The sequence below is a fragment of the Hyla sarda genome, chromosome 1 (assembly GCF_029499605.1).
Source record: "Hyla sarda isolate aHylSar1 chromosome 1, aHylSar1.hap1, whole genome shotgun sequence".
Taxonomy (NCBI): domain Eukaryota; kingdom Metazoa; phylum Chordata; class Amphibia; order Anura; family Hylidae; genus Hyla; species Hyla sarda.
The window spans coordinates 141,300,380-141,318,811 of NC_079189.1; the positions used below are offsets into that span (position 1 = coordinate 141,300,380).

The 18,432-nt window shown below is 41.6% G+C and overlaps 1 protein-coding gene across 2 annotated transcripts in view; it reads right to left on the minus strand.

Annotated features, from left to right (window-relative positions):
• TMEM131L (transmembrane 131 like) overlaps positions 1–18,432 on the minus strand; it is a 123,307-nt gene that overhangs the window by 27,958 nt on the left and 76,917 nt on the right. For both annotated transcript variants that reach the window (XM_056562499.1, XM_056562488.1), the window contains exons 10-24: positions 18,321–18,376; positions 12,382–12,487; positions 11,622–11,724; positions 10,939–11,092; positions 9,268–9,438; positions 8,068–8,134; positions 6,306–6,426; positions 5,914–6,049; positions 5,329–5,438; positions 5,148–5,220; positions 4,478–4,605; positions 4,098–4,240; positions 2,496–2,682; positions 1,782–1,967; positions 1,410–1,559 (exon numbers count right to left, since the gene is read on the minus strand). In XM_056562499.1, the coding sequence (XP_056418474.1) occupies positions 1,410–1,559; positions 1,782–1,967; positions 2,496–2,682; positions 4,098–4,240; positions 4,478–4,605; positions 5,148–5,220; positions 5,329–5,438; positions 5,914–6,049; positions 6,306–6,426; positions 8,068–8,134; positions 9,268–9,438; positions 10,939–11,092; positions 11,622–11,724; positions 12,382–12,487; positions 18,321–18,376 (1,891 nt within the window). The remainder of the gene's footprint in view (positions 1–1,409; positions 1,560–1,781; positions 1,968–2,495; positions 2,683–4,097; positions 4,241–4,477; positions 4,606–5,147; positions 5,221–5,328; positions 5,439–5,913; positions 6,050–6,305; positions 6,427–8,067; positions 8,135–9,267; positions 9,439–10,938; positions 11,093–11,621; positions 11,725–12,381; positions 12,488–18,320; positions 18,377–18,432) is intronic.

An 18,432-nucleotide genomic window follows, 5' to 3' on the forward strand; every position in this document is an offset into this window, starting at 1 on the left:
GAGTGGCAGAGTTCATACTAAACAGATTCATAGAAAATTATTGAAACAAATACAGACTACGAAAAATGTATCAAATAACTTTGTTTAGTCAGAAAAATGGAAAAAGCCAACGTGGCCACCTTCTCTATTGAGGCCATTAGGCTCTACTAGCTAATTTTACTAGTTATAATTTCTTAAATTGGTCCTGCAATTGTGCCTTTCCTTTGACATGTTCCCTCAATTAGTATTGTGTTTGTTATATTGTGTTACAACTGACTTGAAGCCAAAAATACTTGTAAAACTACCTTGCAGAGGAGAAATCATACTAAAATCATAAAGTGTTTATTGTTTTTTGATTACATGCATCAAATTTATCAACCCCCAAGCGGTATTATCTAAAAAAAAATTTGCACATAAGCAAAACCAAAGCAACAAAAATGACTTCAAAACACACTTTCTAATTACAACAATCATAAGTGTCATATACTTATACTAAATTTTTACGATAATGAGTGCTTTAAAAATAAAAGGAAAGCATACTCACCTGCTTCGATCCCCCCAAAGCTACTGTTTAGACAGCACCAGGTCCTTGCTTTCTCATCTCAACCCTGCAGGAAATGTCCCCCAGAGTCTCTGGCTGACTAGGAAATTTCTGCAGGGTCAACATGTCAGAGAAAGTGGTGAGGGCACTGGCACAGTCAAAACAGACGCTAAAGGGGATCAAAGCAGGTGAGTATGTTTTTAGTTTTCCTTTTCAAAGAGTCATATATAAAAATACGATTATCATTGGGATACTCCTTGTTTAGCCAGGTCAAGCACTGCCATACCTCTTTAAGTTGTGTCCCTTTCACAATGTTATTAATCACTGCTTAAACATGTTGAGCTGGGGGATCTCAGGTAGAGGCAGTATAGCTGGTTCATGACTATGAGAAATATATTAAAGGGGTACTCCAGCACTGTATACACAGGATAGGGTTTACCAGTCTGATAATAGGGGTCCAGCCTTTGGGACCCCACAATCTCTACAACATGACACAATGCTTCTGTTCCCCCACAGACCCTAGCTAGAAAATAAAAAAGAAGACCAGGTCTGGAGAACTCTAGACCTGTGTCTGCCTCCTACTGACACTAAGCTAAAACTGATTAGCAGTAGGCAGGGTATATGCTGCCAGGAGGGGCAGACTTCTTTTTGTATGCCTAGTGTCAGCCTCCTAGTGGCAGCAAGATATACCCATAGTCTCTGTGTCCACCAATAGAGTCGACCGAGAAAACCCTTTAATAGGCCATATACAGGCATTACATTAACAGCAATATTTATTAGCGATCATAGAAAACATGCTTAATACATGTTCTTTTGTTATAGGAAGACTATAATGATCAAAAACAAGTGGTAAACTTGTACAGACAACAAAGGCTTGTCAGACGCATACCTGTAGGATTCAGAGGTGAGAGTATCTACGGGATTCGAAGTGTGCTGAGAGAAGGAGTTCGAGCAGTTTCTATGTCTTAACTTTAAAAAATCTGCAAGAATATACTGGGCTTGCTGGATGGCTATCAAAACTACACCAAAGAGTGAAAGACTGTAAAACAAAAGAAGATGACCAGTTACTTGGTATTCACAAAAGACCAAGGGCATTAAATAAAGCAATATCAGAGACAAATTAGGCATCACAGAAAACATTAGAACATTCATTTGAGAAGATAAGTTATAATGGAACATAGATGGGTGCATCCTGTACAGTCCAAGAGAAACACACATTCACATCTGACTGGAATTGAACAAAACAAGAAGCATCAGCTACCTGACAAAAAGCACAGTAAGTTTCCAAAAAGACTCTTCCCAGCTAGGTCCTGGAACTCCATCAGCACATAGAGGTAATAAGTGGTGAGGCAGAGTCACATTAAGTGTAAATCGAAACTCCAGCTTGGAAGCACTTATGAGTGTTAGCTCACGTATAACCCAGGAAGATGTGAAGTCTGGAATGAAGCTGTCCATTTATAAAAAATAAAAAAAAAAATTAAAAAAAAAGGTAAACAGACGTGTTAATACAGGCATCATGAGAAGAAAAGCATCTACTATGATAATAATCATTTTGTATAAACTGTTGAATAAGCGTCCTGCCCCATTTCAGTAGTGCAGATTTACAGACAGACTGCCCAAAGCCACAAATAATAGTATTCTGGATGGAATCACAAAGGGGTAGTCCGGCTAAACACTTCTCTTGAAAGTCCGGTTCTTACTCCTGCACAACTGCCGCTATCGTTGTCAGACACTTCCGGGTTCAGAGACTTGATGGCACATGCCCGCTTACCCAATTAGCGGCTGAGGTAGGACATTGCTGTGGATGCTGATTGAATAAGCAGGTGTGTGACATCATGTCACCAAACCTGGTGACAGTGCTGGATTTACCTTCTCCATGACCAGATTTTAATGAGAAGTTTTTCACTGGATAAACCCTTTAATACAGTAAGATAAAGTAATACAGTAAGATAAGTCATAAGTCATGAAAACTTACACAATACTGATTTCCTTTGAAGTGTTCTGATTCAGAGAAAAAGTGTAACAGTCTAGGACTTCAAATCCAAAACCTTGGCAGCTGTATCCATTTATTTTCATGGACACGATTGTTATAGGTAAAGAACCAATATTCTCAACCTTAAAGATTTTTGTGATGGACAGAACTTGTTTGCTTTCCTTTAGCTCTGTGAAGAAAACGAAAGGGGGTAAATTACAAACAATATTTGTCAACATGTAGCTTACCAGCACATAAAATACCAAAGTAAAATTATTTATACTTGAGAAGAATACTTTACTTTGACCCCAGTGTTATCATCAGATACTGGAGATTATGTAGTATAGTGATACAAACAACACACTGTCCAGATTTATCAAAACAAACTCTAAAATTGGGGCATTTGCCCATAGCAAAGTTACGAGTTCAGCATTTATTTTATCAGAACAATTTGAGAAATGAAATCTGAGCGGATATAGTTGCTATGGACAAAAACAGTCTTAGGCAATTTGGATAAATCTGGAATACATGTGCAGAAATGTCCTAAGAATCACGTTATCACATATCAAGTTATATGTGTAAAATTTACACAAAACCTAGTAAATACCACTCAAGAAAATAACGTGAAGCAGAAAGAACTGTGTTAAAATGGGTGCCACAGGTAGTCAGACCATTTTTATATTTTTCTTCCAATCTCAATAGTAATCTTCAGAAGGAGTTTACGCCTGGTCATGGCATACAAAAAAGGTCATTTGCACAAACATTGGTGACTTTTCGAAAGTTTTACACTGTCCTTTTCACTTTAAAAAATGAACAGGCTTATCTTAAAAGACGGTCATGCATAACAGGCTTGATCTATAGCAAAAAACTACGCTCAGAGCTTACATAGGTTTCCACGTCCAGTGCTCGGGCACTGTCAGATTCATTAAGATGAGTGTTCCTTTTAATAAACCTAAAGAATCCAACACCTGCAGGATTTTACTGAAGACCAGCGTGTGAAATGAAAGTCATAGTAAATACCCCTCTAAAATTCTACCTGAACCAAGTTATTATACATTGGCACAGTCTCAAGTATTTTGAGATGATTGTACCAGATAAAAGCGGCTCAGTGTTTGCATTCAGCATAACATAGGTGAATAGATAGAGACAAATGGACTTCAAAAAGGTACGGTGGGTCTTTTGCGGCGCTGACTCGGAACAGGCACATCAGGTGAGTATAAAAGGTTTATTAAAATGCAACGCGTTTCACCGCACATGCGCGGCTTCATCAGGCCTGATGAAGCCGCGCATGTGCGGTGAAAGGCGTTGCATTTTAATAAACCTTTTATACTCACCTGATGTGCCTGTTCTGAGTCAGCGCCGCAAAAGACCCACCGTACCTTTTGAAGTCCATTTGTCTCTATCTACTTGGTTGGTAGGCTGCAGACCGGGCTCTAACAATCCTTATACGCTGTTCATTGTTGTGTGCGAGTTCACACAACCACCTGGGGTAAGAAGCTTTAAAAAGAATCTTTCTACCAATATCTACCCAGTTGGTTTTACGCTATGGAGCACTCTCTTTTATATTTATAGGTAAATAGATGACATCTAGGTGGAGAAACTCACGTTGTCTGCAGTCCATCAGGGTTGACTCTGGCACTTTGAATCTGAGGGACCCTCCTATTCCTGGAAGTCTGCCTCCAACCCGCAGCATTTCCCTTGCTCCAACACCCTCTACAGTGACCATGTCCAGAACTGTCAGGTTATTTCTGAAAATAATGTAATGTTTATGAAAAACAATGGTATGCACTACACCAAAATTCATATAGCCATCTACTTTATTCAGTAGATCACAAGTGTAAGTAAATTTTTCACAATTCACAGACATTTATCACCAATTCACAGATATTACGTGGCTCTGCTTTATGCTTTAATTATACAGCTAGAAATTTACTATTTTAGCATACAGAGTTTAATCATTGCTATATGAAGTACCATACACCTACCTGATTACTATAAGAGAGATAACTTTTCTGTAGTCTACAGGTGTGAAAACTACACCAACATGTTGGCATTCCCATGGCTGTAACTGCAGCTCAACAACTTCATGGCTACAGTTATCCCCTTCCTCAAGCTAAAAGGTAAAGGCAACAAGTTATAAGTAATATTACAAGCAACTTTATAAAACAGTCTGCTCGCTTTCACAATCATTGGGGGGGGGGGGGAGGTAAAGAATTAAATAAAAAAGTATTTATTGGCACAGTACACACTGTTCACCTATAATTTTCTTGTAATGCAAGAAATTATGTTTTATGAGGCTTGCAAACATGACAAAAAAAGGTTTATATTGATGAGGTTGTCTCAATCTCTGCTGGACCCAACCTATCCATGTATAATGTGGTCATCCACTTAGCAGAATGTATAATCTGCATAAGGTTCCAGGCTTCAGAAGTTGGAACTGTAGTTATCAGCTGATCACTGAAGTTGCTGAACTTTATTAACAATTCCTTTGCTGAGAATTACTGTAAACATGACTGACACAACATTACTTTTCATCTAGTATACTGCTAAATTTAAGGGGTTTTGTAAAACATTTTGTGAAACAACCCTCTGAATTGCACACATTTAAACATTTTGTAAAAAAAAAAAAGAACACAAAGCAAACAGACAAATTACCTCATCGTCACATTTTTTTTGAAGTCTGAACTCATCAGTTGTAAAGTCAACTGTCTGCTCATTTACACCATACCTAGAGGAATGTATACAAAAAAATATATATCACTTTGCAATACAATGATGCTGAATCTCCTGGCAGTAGATGTATCATGACTTGACTATAAAGGAGATAGTTTCATACCATTTGCTCAGAAGGTTCAGAGCAGCTTGTGGATTAGGATGATGATAGAGAGGTAGAAGTTGCACCCAAACAGGAAAGGGGGAAGGATTCTTCAGTATTATATTTTTCACCTAAATATAGATATGAGTAAATAACTTGAACATTCATAAACCAATTCTCTTTTCTTATCCTTAAAGAGTTACTGTGGTTTGAAAAAAATGTTTGACATGTCACACAGATATGTCTACGCTTCTGCATGGGCATTTGTTTCATACATCAAGAAAATGTCTTAGCTGCAAACTTCTACGTGACCCCACAAGATCTCCAGAATTTGGTCCTGAGTCTCCCTGTGCATTAAGCAGTTTGGTCGGCAAGTGTTCCATGTCTATAGGAAAGCCGAAGACACAACTAGCCCATGAGAAGAAGTGAAAATACAACACAGTGGGGGATAGCAGCCACATTTGTAACGCTGATGCAGGTATCAAGTTGTACAATTGGCTGTACAGTGAGGAGAGGAGTATGTCACAAAACTATGCAAGCCTATAAAAAGGGTGTCGCCGACATGAAACATTTGGAAATGTCTGGTATAGTGTAATAAGCACTTACAGAGCTGTTACTTAGAGCTGTTGCAGTAAAGTTCACCACCAGAACAGGCTCTGCATTTAATCGTGGCAGGAAGACTAGAGGTCGCTCTACATCCTTCTTCTGTTGTGCAATGTTAGGATTCTCTGAACTTTTTCTCCTGCAGAAGACAGACAAGTTTATGACTATACATACACAGTAGCATTACAGTTCAAGAAGGTGAGTCAGCACTGAAGACTGTCTGTACCCTTATACATGTATTTAAACTAGAGTGCCAATCCACTCGCAAGCATAGTGGATAACTGAAAAGACTATGGCTATTTTACTCTTATCTGGACCTCTGATCATCTTCTTAGTAACTGATGTAAGATAGTGGCCTTAAGTATATACAATGTTCAGGAACCAACAACACATACCTGCAGGATTCTTTATCTTGCATCTTCTGGTACTTTTCATAAAGTTCAGTTCCTAACTCATAGTCTATCTTCCAGGTAGACATCCCTAAGGAGAGACTATGCTGCCAGCGCAAACTCTCCTCTGTGGAAATATTCATAACAAGGAATCTCAGTAAGGAACTAAAGCTTTATTGTAAAATTAATGAAAATTCACTAAAAACTTACTTTTACTTTATAAGGGTTACCACAATCTATTATAATATTTTTAATAAAAAAAATATATAACAATTGATTTCGTCTAATCAGTTTTCAGATTATGGTCCCATTAAGCTTCACGCTGCTGTTCTTTGTGGAAGACACACTGTAGTCAAGTTGTACTAGGGTCAAGTGTATAATGTATAAAGCCAGGTTCATAGTATAGAATTTCCAAGCATTATTCCGCTAAAAAGTTACAGTAGTTCAATCTGGTGTAGCAGAATCCCATTGGGATTCCACTGCATAGTGTAGACTACGGAATTTTATGAATGGACGTTCCACTGCTGAAATTCAGCCGCCAAAAGAATGATCCTTGGCGGAATCCAATCAAGATACATTGTTGTCTATGGGATGGCAATGTCCATGTGAGCCTAGCGTTGACTGATTTAGTGAGTAATGCTTTAAAGAAAAACGAGAAATCGCTTCATGGTGTAATATCACAAGCAAAGACAAATGCTTAGTATGAATGAGCACTTACCAAAAAAAGTATTGCTGACCATGCACAACACTGGGAAACGTATATCAAACAAATAAGCTGGTATACCTCTGCAGCCTTTCTGTCCTCCAATCAAGCAACGAAAGCAAAAAATAATACACAATACAACTGAATATCATTACCAATACCAGCATAATATTAGTTTATAAGTATTAGTTATGATATGCAATTTTATTGTTTTTTTTTTTTGTCTCTGTCATTTTAGGTCTACATTTGTTTATTAACTTTTTATTTTAGGAGATAATTCCTTACTTTATTAGGGGTGGATTCTATGATACCAGCATGACTGAGGAAGTGGCCCCAGACTGAGAAACGCTTTGCATTCTAGGTAATCAGCTAATTCCTGTTTCAATCTCTATGTGGAAGTTTGATCAGCCCCATTGGAAGAAAACCTGCTTTAGTTGCTCAGTGAGCGGAGGGCACACTCAATCTCTGGATGGAATTTTTCCAGCCAGAGATTCCTCAGTGTGAACCCCGCCTAAGTGTACCCCGCCTAACTGATCGCTATAACAAAAAGGTACAAACACCAGCCTTTAGTGACCGAGAAAAGACTGCACTCGGCTGAGCCCTTCTGTCACCTATTTCCCTATTTTAGTAATTGTGGGAGTCTCAGCAACCAGACTACAACAAACTATTGAAACTTCTGACATGTCTTTATGATATAATATGTCAAAGTTTTTCTGAAACTAAAGTTACACTTCAGATCAGACCAAGGACAACACATGCACGGAGTCTGAATGCTCTGCTTATAGTGAGTTTCCTCCAGAACCAGTGTTTCCCTCCCTTACTCCAAATACATAATGGTAGGTGCAATTGCTTTTAATCAAGATGGTCCGAGCATATTGTGCAGCAGATTAAGTTCAGACTATATATGATCAACTGAAAATAAAAATAAATAGAAATAAATAGAAATTCTCTCAACGTTTTGATCCAAATAGTTTGTCAATTTACATGTTGTTAACTATTCAAACTTATCACAAAAAAACTTTTGAAAATCTAAAAAAAGAGATGGTTAAAAGAGAAGGTTCTTACCAATGGTCAAGTGCCTGATAATGGGGTGAATACCACATTGCACATTACTCATCTGCTGGATTCCAGACTGAAAATATATGCAAGAGAAAAAAAATGGTAAGCACACATAGTATTTAAATGGAGTAGTGAGATGTAAAGGTCAGTAAAAGTTATGAATTGAGAACATGTAGCTTTACTCTCCCATTATCATGAATTGTGGACATGTAACCTCCTCTACCATGTGTTATGAATTGTAAACATGTCATCTACTCTACCCTTTGTTATCATGAATTAAGGACATGTAATCTACTCTACCCTGTTTTATCATGAATAGTAAACATGTAATCTACTCTACCCTTTGTTATCATGAATTGTGTACAAGTAATCTACTCTACCCTGTGTTATCACGAATTGTGTACAAGTAATCTACTCTACCCTGTGTTATCATGAATAGTAAACATGTAATCTACTCTAGCCTTTGTTATCATGAATTAAGGACTTGTAATCTACTCTACCCTGTTTTATGAATTGTGGACATGTAATCTACTCTACCCTTTGTTATCATGAATTGTGTACAAGTAATCTACTCTACCCTGTGTTATCACGAATTGTGTACAAGTAATCTACTCTACCCTGTGTTATCATGAATAGTAAACATGTAATCTACTTTAGCCTTTGTTATCATGAATTAAGGACTTGTAATCTACTCTACCCTGTTTTATGAATTGTGGACATGTAATCTACTCTACCCTGTGTTATCATGAATTGTGTACATGTAGTCTACTCTACCATTCTTTATGAATTGTGTACATGTGATCTACTCTACCCTGTTTTATGAATTGTGGACATGTAATCTACTCCCTGTGTTATCATGAGTTGTGGACATGTAATCTACTCTACCCTATTCACTTGAATGAGCCAACCTGAGTCAGTGAGTCCGGTAGGCTCATTTTGTCCCCGTATCCGGTTCTCTGAACAGACTGAAAACAGTCTTATGCTATGTTTTTCAGTTTGGTCAGAAAACCGTATACTGGGCAAAAATGAGCCAACCAGAGTCACTATCTGACCCCGGTCGGCTCATTCAAATGAATCAGATGCAGGTCGGGTCCAGCTGGGATAAGGGAGCCACCGGTTTTCACATCTCCCAGCCGGATTTGGTTACCATATTAAAGAATTGTTGTGTGAATGCACCATTACACGCAAATAAGGAGGGGGGCTCACCTTGGATTCAACCTTATACACAAGCATAGGAATCTCAAATGTAACACCTAAAGACGTGCTTATCATCAGGTTAGTCATAAAATTCAAGGGAGATTCTTTGGCATTTATTTTTAATGACAATATATCCCAGCAGCCTCGGGGAACTGGCAGCAAATAAGTGAAGTTAACTATCTGTAAAAAACAAAGAGAGAACAAAAAGGGAGTTCAGTGTTTACAATCTTCAGGATGATGTTAAATGGGAACTGTCAGATCCAAAAACTTTGAATATGTTGTTACTGATGAAAATTAAAGACCTTTTGTAATATGTTTTTTTTTTTTTTTTTTTTTAACGCCTCCTGGAAATCCCACCACTAGGGGTCCCCATGCCTACTGGGACACTAACCAGTCCTGCAGCAGCATCAGGCTTGTACATGAGTCATAGACATGAGATGAGTTATAGATAAGGCTGCATGAGCAGGTGCACCAATGACCTCCCACCACAAGAGAAAAACACCCATCCTACCCCTGAGAGGATTTCTAACACTGTGAGCTAATAGAAAGAGGGAATTTTAAAATAAATATAAGTGTTAGAGGCATACAAATTAGATGTACATGTGGATCTGACAGGTAAGCTTTGAGTCATTCTTACAATGAAATGTAGTGTCCAGCCTGTAACTTGCTGGCTCCACTGACATGCAGGAGTCATTTTCTACACACATACCTCTATAATCGCTGGTTGCCAAGCTATATTAGACATGTTTGACACTCATAGCCAGTGCAGCACTAGGTGTGTCCCTCTGCCCAGAGCCACCTCTTCCCCTAACATGTCTCACATTATCGTATATATGCAGCTGTCTCTTCAGGGCAGGTGCTACTTTCTTCAGGATGGTAATCACAGTAGAGGATGTAGAGTGCTATGCATTTTATATATTGGGATAATATAACATGGTATTGACTATAAAAATTATTTTGAAATCCAGGAGGCAGTCTACATAACATATATGCTCCCCTATTGCTAGGTAACAAGGCTGTGGTATCAGTAACATATTGGCCATATTGGTAACCAATATCTATATTGGTGAACACACTTCTTTCCAGGAAACATTGTATCTAAAACAACGAAAGTGAATAGCAATCTTTAAAAAGTGCAAATATGGGTATGTTCTCCAGAAGATGTTATAGTGATGTAGCTTAATTTTACCAGAAGAGGTCACTGCAGGAGTATTATTTTACTAAAACAACAAAAACAAGCTCTGTCCGTACTACCATCAAGCTTCCTGTTTTTTTTGTTTCGTCAAAAGAGCAAGGAAATAAAAGCAGAGTGCTGCATCTGTTGCAACCCCCTACAGACCCTCTTGATACATAATTGGGCCCGACAGGTTCCGCTGGGGTGTCCATTGTTTGACAAGAAAAGCAGAGCTTTGTACTATGCCATTATTTCTGTCAAATATGATGGAATAACCCATGAAGAAGCATCTAAAGGAAATAAAGTATGATAGGATGTGCATTGGATACTCAGCTGGATACATTCTTTCCCAAAAATATTTAAAAAAAAACACATGTATATTCTAAGGCTTTATAATATATAGTTTTGAACCCATAAGTAGGGTGCTATGTGGTCTACTCCTAGCAGATATGTATATGACTCCCCAGTCTTACAGCGCACATAAGCCAATACTATAACAACCATACCTTTAAAAGCCCCCTGACTTGTTCTGGCAAAAACACATCAGTGAGAGTTACAGGAAAGTTCAGGTTATTTTCCAGCCATAATGACCACAATCCAGAAGGATTCTGAAGTTGTTGAAGGTAAAATGAGATTTTTGAAGAGTCTAAATTTAAATACCTGAAAAAAAAGTAAACATTGAGAGTGTATCCGGATCTTCATAATATTGAGGAAACACAGAAGACAACTTAAGGCAGAAAAAGACCACACGATCCATCTAGTCTGCTATTCTGTTAAATAATAAAACATGGGATCTGGTTCGCCCACCAGTTTTCCACAATCTGTGGTTCTCCAGCGGTTTGCTGACCTTGCGGCATCAGGTTTTTCTTGGTACTGGGTTTAGAACCATATTACTGGCAAGTAACACCAGTTTAAAAGCCTTATTAATCAAGCATATATTTAATAAGATTCTAGCACTGCTCTACACAAGAAAAGTACAGTAAAAAAAACATTATTCTATAACACTGAAATTCATGTCAAGTCATATGAAACAATGTTTACAAGGTTTTTTCATGCACATCAATATTTAGCTTAATAACAGAAGTAATTAAAAATAATTACAAACATGTTTTATTATTATTATTTTCATAAATTGTTTCCATATTATATAGTTCTGAGCTACTGCGCAGTTCATGTGGCGTAAACATACCCCTCTGTTATGTTGTAGGAAGCACAAAGGGAAGCGGAAGGAGTAGCTTCTAAGACACGGAGTCGTTTTCCGTCAGAGGAGTCACACTCTGACTCTCGCGAGGCTGTGGTAACAAAGCATGCGATTATGAAGAGGGATTGTCCGGGCAAAGCCAAAATCTGCTCCAGGGCTGGGAGTGTCAAAATAATTATCATATTATACTCACCTCCTCTGGTCCCTGCAGCTGCAACACTGATGTTCTCATTCCCCTGCTGGTCTCTGCTTCTATCAGGTTATGTGCTGTTCTGTTCACACAGGACCTGCCTGCTCAGCAAATCAGTGATCACAGTGATCACAAATGATGCAAAAATGTATTGGCTTACATCCGGCTTTTTCAACCTCTATGTGCTAGGGACTTTTTCAACTACACACTATGTGCTAGGGACAATGCCATTGTAGACAACGAGGCTGGCCCTGACATCAGTTTTCTCCGTTGTTTTACTGCCCTGTCGGTGGCAAACTGAGCCGAACCACTGGACATAAAGAAACAAGCTTTTCTTGATATGGATGCACAAGTTCATCTGTTACAGACACACACTAGGGCTAACACATATAAACAGTGGAACAAAACTTTCATGAAGATGACTACCTTGGCTGAATCCTAACATAAGGACACCAGTGCTGCAAGGCAACAGTGAGCTGCCCCTACCTAAAGATCTAAAAGTGAAGCCCCCACAAGACAGTATACAGAAAGACAATATCTAAAATGTAGGTGGCTTACCTGAGCAAACAATGGTTGCCGTCTTTGTGAAATTGATGGAAGAGCTCAAGAGCATTACAGGATCAAAACGAACAAATAAATTGTCACCAAGAAAATGGTGAATATCCTTAAAAAAAAAAAAAAAAAAAAAGAAGTAATTTCTTTATATGTATACTATATGCTAGGTTAATTCTCACAGTAACTAAATAGCACATATATTGACCTAACACTGTGTTATTAGGATCAATAAAATCAGACAGAAACAACTTAAAACCATGAAAAAAGCTCAACGGCGGAGTAATAAAAATCTTATTACACATGTGAAGCAATTAGCAGTCGGCACTGCAAGTCTATACCTCTGTGTGGGAGTCTGGTCACCCTGCTAAATTACTATCCTCCGCTGTTCTGTGTGGTGCTCAGTACTTACAAAACATAGATAAATCCATAATAAGCAGGAAGACACTGATAGACGGCACTCACAGGTAAAAACTTGCGGTTCCTTTATTGGGACAAGCTGGATACAAAGCAACGTGTAGTCAAGCGGCCGGTTTCGCGCTGCACAGAGCGCTTAGACGTGACCTCTGACCTTAACAATACCCTCCTCCCTTAAATACAGACAACTTTAATGACATCATGTGGTATGTACTAAAATCAATGACTATGTTGATACATAAAGAAAAAGAAAGGGTTAAAAAACACAATTAGTTACCATATTATAGGAGATACTACAAGTATTTTATAGTTACAATATATTGCAAAACGGATACCTTTACTAACATCCAGTATGAGCCAGCGCAGGGCGTAAAGGTATCCGTTTTGCAATATATTGTAACTATAAAATACTTGTAGTATCTCCTATAATATGGTAACTAATTGTGTTTTTTAACCCTTTCTTTTTCTTTATGTATCAACATAGTCATTGATTTTAGTACATACCACATGATGTCATTAAAGTTGTCTGTATTTAAGGGAGGAGGGTATTGTTAAGGTCAGAGGTCACGTCTAAGCGCTCTGTGCAGCGCGAAACCGGCCGCTTGACTACACGTTGCTTTGTATCCAGCTTGTCCCAATAAAGGAACTGCAAGTTTTTACCTGTGAGTGCCGTCTATCAGTGTCTTCCTGCTTATTAATAAAAATCTTATTACTGCTACCACCAAGGTTTAATCTGTGCACAATGAATACGCATGACAATAAAAACCTATGAGAAAGCACACGATGCATTTACTTGCATAAACATAACATCTATGTAACAGAAAAGGAGATTTTTTATACTTGCTGTAAAATCTCTTTCTCGGACGATCCATTGGGGGACACAGGAACCGTGGGTATATCTTGCTGCCACTAGGAGGCTGACACTAGGCATTAATAATAAAGAAGCCGGACCCTCCTGGCAGGATATACACCACCCACTGACTCTGAGCTAATCAGTTTAGTCCCAAAGCAGTAGGAGGAACCAACAAATAACGACAGAGTGTCTGACAAAGGCCCAGACAAAATATCAACCGAACCAGCCCACTGACAGGAAATCGTCTCTCAGAGCAACAAACTAATAATCAACGGGTGGGTGCTGTGTCCCCCAATGGATCCTCTGAGAAAGAGATTTTACAGTAAGTATAAAAAAATCTCCATTTCTCTATCGGCTCCATTGGGGACACAGGAACCATGGGACATACCAAAGCAGTCCCCAAGGTGGGAAAAAACAGGACCCTACCAGAAAATCAGGCAGTTGGCAACCCCACCGCCGCCTGCAACACTTAATGCCCAAAATCGGCGTCAGCAGATGCATTAGTTTGCACCTGGTAGAACTTGGTGAACGTGTGTACCGGCGCCACTAGAATCTCTGAGACACCTTTAGCCTTGAGCTGTCTCAGCACCCTGGGCAGGAGGGGAAGTGGAGGGAAGAGGTAAGGAAGGGCGAACTGTGACCAGGGAACGACCAATGCGTCCACAGCCAGGGCCAGCGGATCACGGAACTTTGCCACGAAGGCGCGAACCTGCCGGTTTAGGTCCGCAAAAAGGTCCACCTATGTTTGTAAATTGTTGCGAACACTTCCGGGTGGAGAAACTACTCGCCAGGGTCGGGCGAGGAGTGACTGAGAAAGTCCGCCTCCCAATTGTCTACCCCCGGAATGTGGATCGCCGATATGGAGGGAACTGAGCGTTCCGGAGAGAGAAGAATCTTTGTCACCTCCGGCATGGCAGCGAGTGCCCCCCTGGCGAACCGGAGTAACAAATCCCAGTGAAGGAGACAAAGAAAAATGGCCCGAAGCTCCAGGACGTTGATGGGGAGACTAGCGGCCCTGAACCATCCGGTCCTGAAAAACAGCACCCCCCCCCCCCAGCTGAGGAGACTTGCATCGGTCGATAAGACCTGCCAGTGCAGAGGGAGAAAAAAAGTGTCCCTCCCGAAGGAAAGTGGAGCTACCAATGGAGTGACCGGTGAGCCGTGGGGGGGGGGGGGGGGGTGTTAGACGGATCCGGCGGCGGAGGGACTGATGAGACTTGTCCCACAGAGACAAGATGGCCCACTGAAAAGGGTAGCAACGGAACTGAGCAAAAGGAACGGCTTCCATGGCTGCCACCATCCTGCCCAACACTTCTATACATGAACGGATTAGCACCGGATCCGGGCGGTGCAATAGAAGAGCACTCTGCTTGTCCGGTGGAAGTAGAACTCGAGCCTTTTCGTTGTTGAATCTAAGCCCTAGGAAAACCAGAGACTGGGAGGGAGAAAAGTTGGATTTCTTCCGGTTGATCAACCACCCGAAACTGGTCAGGGTCTGAAAAGTGATATGGAGACTCTCCTGGTTTTGGTCCAAGGACTGAGCTTAGATCAACAGGTCGTCCAGATAAGGGAGCACAGACACCCCCAGAGATCGGAGGATGGCGATTACCGTTGCCAGAGCCACAACCTGAAAGTGACCTGCTGGAACGGCAAAGTGTTGGTGTGCCGGAAAAATAGGGATATGGAGGTATGCATCCCAGATGTCCACCAAAGACAGGAATTCGCCCTGGTCCAAGGATGCAACAACAGAACGGAGAGATTCCATTTGGAAGTGCCGCAGGTGCAAATGCCAATTGAGGAGCTTCAGATCGAGAATCGGATGAGGGTGTGGAGTGCAGACTGAAAAGCTGCAGCCAGGGCCGGAGAGCGGGGAGGCTGGGACCGGGGGAAAAATTCCCGGGGAAAAGAACCCAACTCGATTCGGTAGCCGTCTGAAACGACGTCCCGAACCCAGGAATCCTTGACCTGCGCTAACCAAACGTCCCAAAAAAAAGGACAGGTAACCGCCCACTCGAGGGGAAGGCTCGAGTGGGGGTGCCCCTTCAGGCGGAGTTAGGCATGCGAGTACGTGATTTGGCCGAGAAGTGACCAGAACGGCCGTCCTACTTCCAGAAGGGGCGCACTTTGAAGGTAGGAGCTTTCCGAGACTGCAAGGATGCAGGTTTGTCCTGGCGGCCTGAGCCAAAGCACCAAAAGGACAGAAATGAAGAGGGCTTGTGGCGAGAATTGGTGCAACGCACCTTATTCTGAGGGAGCAGAGAGCTCTTACCACCTGTAGCCTCGGAGAGGATTTCATCCAGGCGTTTGCCAAAAAGACAGCTGCCAGTAAAGGGCATCTCGGTGAGGGATTTCTTGGAGGCCACGTTGGCATTCCAGGCCTTCAACCACGTGGAGTGGCAGAAGCAAAGGCTGCACAGGATGCGGATTCCAAGGACACTGGGCATAGATAATCACCAACTTTGGAGATCTGGAGAGCTAAGTCAGACAGATCAGGAGGAAAACCGGATAAAACTCCTTGGCCAAAAGGGCTTCGGATACCCAGGTCGCTCAAAAGGTAAGGATGAGCCAGCCGCCTCAAAGGCGAACTTTGCCAAATACTCAATTCACTCAAGCGAGAGACTGGAGGGTCCACTGTAGGCAGGGCGGTCCATTTGGAGACCAGGTCTTCGGTAAATGGAAACCTAGCCTTCAGCCGTTTAGACCCTTGGAGCAGGCAGAACAGGTGAACTCAGCCAAACCACCTGGCATTTTAGTTTTACAGCCCGTGCAACGATAGTAAGTGACTGAGGTGGCGACTGCCCATTTGGGAGGGGGTTCGGAGCTGGGGTCGGACATGGAAGGAACAGAGAAGTCCGCCAACCCAGAAAAAAAAAAAGGAACAAGCTCACACAGGTTCCTGTGTCCTGTAGCAGCAGGGACAGCAGAGCAGGTGGGGGTCCCTTGCAGAGGAGAGGTCTCTCACAGAGGTGGAGGTTCCCGAAAAAAAGGAGAACCCTTGTCCAGAAGCTGCAGAGAAACAGCGTGCAGGAACAGCAGCAACGTCAGGAACAGCGGTAGTGAGAGGGAACAGCAGCAGCTGTCAGGGAGCAGTGTGAAGGAACGGCAGCTGGAATCCCTGTGGAGAGCAGCGGTCGGGACTGAGGAAAACACCTGACTGCGATTATCAGCCATCACCACCCCCCCACGCGCGCTCTATCGGGGGGTTGGATGAGTGAGCGCATAACGCACGAAAATAGTGGGCGGTACTACCCGCCGGGGAAGCAGGGCCGGAGCCGCGAACTAAATTTACAGACACCCGCCGGCTGCGGCCCCTGCTCCGCGACTAAGTAATAAAGAGGCCGGCTGCGGTCTCTGAAGTATGCACGGCGGCAGGGACCGGAGCAGGGCAGCGAGCGCATAGAACGCCACGGCTGAAGCAGAGAGCTGGCGTGTGTGCGACAGTCTGAAAGACTGTCGCACCAGAAGAGGGAGTGCCGCATGTCAGAACCAGGATGCTCCGACAACATCCTGCCGGCCATGCCTGTAAAATACAAGGAGGGAGACTGAGCTCCCAATCAGGCTCCCTCGGTCCAAAATAAAATGAAATACAGAATATTAAGGAAATTATAATAAATGAATCACCAGCAAAAAGGAGTCCCCAGCAGCCAAAGGGGGTGGGGGGGGGGGTTCGGAGAGTAGAAGGACAGGATACTTACCTAGGAAGATGTACCTATACTCACCTCTGAAGTCTTCAACCAGTCTGGTGCCACCTGCATCATACCAGGCTGAAAAAGCTGGGCATGCACAGTCAAGAGGGGACCCGGACCCAGGGTACATCCTTTAGCGCTGCTTGGTGGCGAGAAAGGGTTAACAGTGTATACCTTCATCAGGCAGGCAGCGCCATGCTCCTGTCTCCCCAGCCTAGATAAAATAACAAAAGAAAGAAAAAAAATATAACTAAGAAAAATATAAATTAATAAAAAGAAGACCAGAGCTGTGTCTGCCTCCTACTGACACTAAGCTAAAACAGCTCAGAGTCAATGGGCGGGGTATATCCTGCCAGGAGGGTCTGGCTTCTTTTTTGTTAATGCCTAGTGTAAGCCTCCTAGTGGAAGCAAGATATACCCATGGTTCCTGTGTCGCCCAATGGAGCCAATCGAGAAAAAGTAGAGGACATGTATTATACTCTACTTTTTTCTGTAACAAAGGTATTCTGCATAATTTATTTTTCATGGAACCAAAGAAGGAATATTTTAGACTGATATATAGATTAATATCTAGGAAATTAGGAAACTGGAAGAAAACTGTTAAAAATAAAGTCTTCCGTCTGGACAAATGCACTAAAACTGTCCACAAACATTGGTTTGTACAGTTCCTAATAGATGCAATGTTGTTCTAGACCCCAGGAAAGGCAGGGGGAGAGAAGCGGGCAGCGACGGCCTCTCTCCCCCTGCCTTTCCTGGGGGTGTATCGGCGTATAACACGCACACAGACTTTAGGCTAAAAATTTTAGCCTAAAAAGTGCGTGTTATACGCCGATGAATACGGTATACCAGACTACAAAACTTATACATTAAAAACGTAAACACAATCGCAGTGTGAACCCAGCTGGGATATGCCACTATCTTGTGGATAACAAATAAGGGTATGATCACTACGAGTCCTCTGTCATGAACTATGTGAGCAAGAAAATTACCTGCATATGGACCAGCCCATTGCCAGAATTCAATACGTACATAATCATTGAATTATCTGTGCAAAAAAAAAAATAGTAATAGTATATAACAATACAAATGAGCATATGTGAA